Below are 6,000 nucleotides of genomic sequence, written 5' to 3' on the forward strand. Positions count from 1 at the left end.
AATGATCCACCCGTTATCCCGAGACTGCCCCCATGTTTTAGATTCCCTGACCAGCGGAAATAACTTCTCAGTGTCTACCCCTTTAGAATCTTATATGTTTCAATGAGATCACCTCTCATTTTTCTAAACTCCAGAGAATACAGGCCCAATTTACTTAGCCTCACATCATAGGACAATCCTCATCCCAGGGACCAATCTAGTGAACCTCCAGTCCCATTGCAATAAAGGCCAACATGCCATTTGCCTTCCTAATTGATTGCTGTACCGGCATGTTAAATTTCTGCGTTCCTTGAGGGAAAAACATAAATCACAAACTTCAGGGGCGTTTTTTGTTGTTACTTTTTACTTGCCATTACATTTATTTTATAGAATTGAATTATCTTTGCACTGTATGCGATGCCAACACCACCAATAACTCTTCACTGTTAGTGCTCTCGAGCAGCACTAAAAAAATTTTTAAACATAAGTGCAACTCAAACTGTCGAATTTACAAAAACAAACATGCATATGTCTCTCCAAAGTCACTCTCTACGTCAATAATTAGTTACTCGGAATAGGACAAGAGATTTGTATCTTTCACTATTTTGAAAGGTTCAAATAACTACAAAAAAAATACACCACATCCAATGCACAGAGAAGGCCTTAATAAGGTCTGGACGGTTTGTTTAGTCACTAACGCCGGCTTGTAATTTAATAACAAAGAAGTTCAGTTTCCACCCTCTTCCCACTGGAACAGTTCTGCAGCCACTCACGGCCTAAAGGTCTCTCACCGACCCAAACGAGATGGACACGCATGTTTAACGACGTCTTTTTAAATGTCGATTCCTTTTTAAAAAATAAACTCACCCGTCTTTTCGGAGTCGTAACCGACAACCACGAAATAATCAGCCAATCTCGCCATTTCTCATGAATTTTGGGACTCGAAACAGAGAAACTCAACATTTTTCTGCCTGGAAAATCTCAGCCATGTTTAACCCCAGCCAGCGCAGTACGCGTGCGCCGACAGGCCTGACCCTGATTGGGCGGCGGCCAGGGTTTACAAACAGCGCGAGGCGGTGTGCACAGAGCAGCCGCCGCGAGAGCAACAATTGGAGCCGAGCAGGCAGCACTGTGTAGTAACCCTGCAAACAGGGCAATAGGCATAGCGAACTGCACTCAGGGCCTTGGCACAAAGCACGTAATTACGTGCACACCTTTATTTCTGCGATCCCACAAGAGCAATTCCTAGCTTCACTGATTTCTTTCCTGCCATTCCAGAGGATAAGAAGCAGCATATTATTGTGATGTCCACCCAGTCGGATGGTGTGCACAAACAATGATCAAATTCTTACCTCCGCTTCTGCTGCAACCCAAAACAATCGGTTACTGCAACTTAGAGCAACCACATCAAAGTTTAAAGCAGTTGGAGCAACGGAAAGTCAGACTGACTGCAATCAGAGCAACAGAGTGTCAGAAGCTCTTTCCACAGATGCTGCCAGACCTGCTGAGTGGTTCCAGCATTTCTTGTTTTTATTTTCAGATTTCCAGCATCTGCAGTATTTTGCTTTTATTTTAGTGTTTAATTCACTGCCACTTCTCTTCCAGGAATGCCTACCTTGAAGAAGTTCTGCTCTTCTCTCCGACGGGATTTTTGTTTGTCTCTTTTACCTTGTTCACCTTCATTGCTTTCTATTTCCCTCCTGGTGTTTGATAAAGTTTCTACCAAAACTCATTTTCACAGCCACATCTCCTTCCTCAGTGATGTCTCCAGCTCTGATTTATTCCACGTGGATTCCAACTGCAGTTTCACCCATCATGCTTTGAATCCACCCAGGACTATAGGTATCTCCGAGAAATACAACGTTCCTCGGACTGCTACTCTCGCCGCATCCTGAGATCCACACTCAGTGCTATGCGCCGCCACATGCACACACTGGACCTTTCTCTCCAGCAGCACCGCCTCACCTTATCTCAAAGCTGTTCCACTCCGCAGTTTCATTTCATCTTTCGTCTCATCCGACGCATTAACAAAAAACTTTTTTTCTTCCTTTCAGGTGTCAAGGAACGCATGCTCCAGCAGCTGATGGGGACGAATGCTCCTCCAGATCCTCCTTCCGCTTCACTTCCCTCTGACCCCACCCCTTCTGATCTGACCCCTTGCCATGTATTCACTATACCCTCTGACCTCCCCCTCTCTGATGCTGAACGTTCTGTACTCAGCAAAGGTCTCAGTTTTATCCCCTTACGCCCCCACCTCAATGAATTTCGCGCTCGGCATGACATTGAGCTCTTCTTCCGTCGCATCCGCCTCCGGGCTCACTTCTTTGACCAGGAGTCCCCCTCCCAACCGGCAGACCCATTCACCCACCTCCAGCATTCTCCCTCTACCTGGACTCCTCCCCCTGGCCACTTACCCGCTCTTGATCTCTTCATTGAAAACTGTCGGCGAGACATTGGTCATCTCAATTTCTCTGCCCCCCTCACTCACTCTAACCTGTCCCCCCCTGAACTTGAGGCACTCCGTTCTCTCAGGTCTAACCCCGACATGGTCATCAAACCCGCAGACAAGGGTGGTGCTGTTGTTGTATGGCATACCGACCTCTACCTTGCAGAAGCTCAACGCCAACGCACAGACACTTCTTCCTACCTCCCTCTGGACCATGACCCCACCACCGAACATCAAGCCACCATCCAAAGGACTGTCACTGACCTCATCTCCTCTGGAGATCTTCCCCCTACAGCTTCCAACCTCATAGTCCCGCAACCTCGGACAGCCCGCTTCTACCTCCTTCCCAAAATCCACAAACGGGACTGTCCCGGCAGACCCATTGTGTCAGCCTGCTCCTGCCCCACTGAACTTATTTCTTCCTATCTTGACTCTATCTTTTCTCCACTGGTCCAGTCTCTTCCCACCTACATCCGTGACTCTTCTGACGCCCTACGTCATTTTGACAATTTCTAGTTTCCTGGTCCCAACCGCCTCCTCTTCACTATGGACGTCCAATCGCACTACACCTCCATCCCCCACCAGGATGGTTTGAGGGCTCTCCGCTTCTTCCTGGAACAGAGGCCCAACCAGTCCCCATCCACCACCACCGTCCTCCGCCTGGCTGAACTTGTTCTCACATTGAACAACTTCTCCTTCAACCCCATGCACTTCCTTCAAGTAAAACGTATCGGTATGGGTACCCGCATGGGTCCTAGTTATGCCTGTCTTTTTGTGGGATATGTCGAGCATTCTTTGTTCCAGTCCTACTCAGGCCCCCTCCCCCAACTCTTTTTCCGGTACATTGATGACGGTATCGGTGCCGTTTCCTGCTCCCGCCCCGAACTGGAAAACATTATCAACTTTGCTTCCAATTTCCACCCTTCTCTCACCTTTACATGGTCCATCTCTGACACTTCCCTTCCCTTCCTCGACTTCTCTGTCTCCATCTCTGGGGATAGGTTGTCTACTAATATCCATTATAAGCCCACCGACTCCCACAGCTACCTCGACTACACTTCTTCACACCCTACCTCCTGTAAGGACTCCATTCCATTCTCCCAGTTTCTCCGTCTTTGATGCATCTGCTCTGATGATGCTACCTTCCATGACGGTGCTTCTGGTATGGCCTCCTTTTTCCTCAACCGAGGATTTCCCCCCACTGTTGTTGACAGGGCCCTCAACCGTGTCCGGCCCATTTCCCGTACCTCTGCCCTCAAACCTTCCCCTCCCTCCCAGAACCATGACAGGGTTCCCCTTGTCCTCACTTTCCACCCCATCAGCCTCCATATCCAAAGGATCATCCTCCGCCATTTCCGCCACCTCCAGCATGATGCCACTACTAAATGCATCTTCCCCTCCCTTCCCCTGTCAGCATTCCGAAGGGATCGTTCCCTCTGCGACACCCTGGTCCACTCCTCCATTACCCCCTTCACCTCGCCCCGTCCCATGGCACCTTCCCCTGCAATCGCAGGAGGTGTAATACCTGCCCATTTACCTCCTCTCTCCTCACTATCCCTGGCCCCAAACACTCCTTTCAGGTGAAGCAGCGATTTACTTGTACTTCTTTCAATGTAGCATACTGTATTTGCTGCTCACAATGTGGTCTCCTCTACACTGGGGAGACCAAGCGCAGACTGGGTGACCGTTTTGCGGAACACCTCCACTCAGTCCGCAAGCAGGACCCTGAGCTTCCGGTTGCTTGCCATTTCAACACTCCCCCCTGCTCTCATGCTCACATCTCTGTCCTGGGATTGCTGCAGTGTTCTAGTGAACATCAACGCAAGCTCGAGGAACAGCATCTCATCTACCGATTAGGCACACTACAGCCTGCCAGACTGAACATTGAGTTCCATAGCATGACAACCCCCCCATTTTACTTTCATTTTTAGTTTTTTTCTTTTTTACATTTTTTACAACCTTTTTTTGCATTTATTTCATTTCATCTTAGTTTGTTCAGTTTGCTTACGACTGTTTTTTTTCATGTTTGCACTTGCTGCTGTTCAATATTCAGTCCATTAACACCTTTTCTGTACTAATGCTTTGTCTTTCAACACACATATTGTTGAACACACATATTGCACAAAACATATTGTTTGCCTTTGCTCCATGACCTTTTGGTCAGCCATGTGGCCTAGTCCAATCTACACCTTCTCCTTTGTTATCTCTTGCTCCACCCCCACCTCACTTGCTTATAACCTGTGACATTTTTAATATTTGTCAGTTCCGAAGAAGGGTCACTGACCCGAAACGTTAACTCTGCTTCTCTTTCCACAGATGCTGCCAGACCTGCTGAGTGGTTCCAGCATTTCTTGTTTTTATAACAGAGTGTCAGATTTTGGTTCTCAGTGAAATCAGACATTGTAAGTCGAAGGAACAAAAACGAAGATCAAAACGTGTGTCTTGAAAGCAACAGGTAAAATGATACAGGGCTCCAACTCCAACAATATATCACAGAATCGTTACAATACAGAAGGAGGCCATTCGGTCCATCTTGTCCGCACCGTGTCTCTGAAACAGCAATTCCCCCAGTTCCATTCCCCTGCCTTCTCCCCATAACCCTGCACATTCTTCCTTTTCATATAACTGTCTAATTCCCTTTTGAATGCTTCAATTGAAGCTGCCACCACCACGTTCTCAGGCAGCGCATTCCAAACCTCAACCACTCGCTGCGTGAAAAAGTTTTTCCTCATGTCACTTTTGCTTCTTTTACCCAATACTTTAAATCTGTGCCCTCTTGTTCTTGATCCTTTCACAAGGGAGAACAGTTTCTCTCTATCTACTCTGTCCATACCCCTCATGATTTTGAATACCTCTATCAAATCACCTCTCAGCCTTCTCTTCTGCATGGAAAACAGTCCTAACTTCTGCAATCTAACTTCATAACTGAAATTCCTCATCTCTGGGACCATTCTCATGAATCTTTTCTGTACTCTTTCCAATGACCTCACGTCTTTCTTCAAGTGCGGCACCCAGAATTGGATGCAATACTCCAGCTGAGACCGAACTAGTGTCTTATACAAGTTCAACATAACTTCCTTGCTCTTGTACTCTATGCCCCTATTAATAAAGCCCAGGATACTGTATGCTTTATTAACCGCACTCTCAACCTGTCCTGCCACCTTCAATGACTTATGCACATATATACCTAGGTCCCTCTGCTCGTGCACCCCCTTTAGAATTGTACGCTTTATTCTATATTGTCTCTCCATGTTCTTCCTACCAAAATGAATCACTTCACATTTCTCTGCATTGAACTTCATCTGCCACCTGTCTGCCCATTCCACTGACCTGTCAATGTCCTTTTGGAGTTCTACTCTATCCTCCTCACAGTTCACAATGCTTCCAAGTTTCATATCATTTGCAAGCTTTGAAATTGTGCCCTGGGAACCAAGGTCTAGGTCATTAATATATATCAGGAAAAACAAGGGTCCCAACACTGATCCCTGGGGAACTACACGACAAACCTTCCTCCAGCTCGAAAAACATCCATTAGCCACTGCTCTTTGTTTCCTGTCACTCAGCCAATTTTGTAT

General features: G+C 47.0%; 1 protein-coding gene across 2 annotated transcripts in view; it reads right to left on the minus strand.

The window, feature by feature from the left end:
• The window catches only part of sbf2 (SET binding factor 2), a 743,327-nt gene extending 742,338 nt beyond the window's left edge, over positions 1 to 989 (minus strand). For both annotated transcript variants that reach the window (XM_068046388.1, XM_068046387.1), the window contains exon 1: positions 847 to 989. In XM_068046388.1, the coding sequence (XP_067902489.1) occupies positions 847 to 901 (55 nt within the window). In that variant the 5' untranslated portion in view covers positions 902 to 989. The remainder of the gene's footprint in view (positions 1 to 846) is intronic.
• Positions 990 to 6,000: the final 5,011 nt, after the last annotated feature.

Source organism: Heterodontus francisci, chromosome 14 (assembly GCF_036365525.1).
Source record: "Heterodontus francisci isolate sHetFra1 chromosome 14, sHetFra1.hap1, whole genome shotgun sequence".
Lineage (NCBI taxonomy): Eukaryota > Metazoa > Chordata > Chondrichthyes > Heterodontiformes > Heterodontidae > Heterodontus > Heterodontus francisci.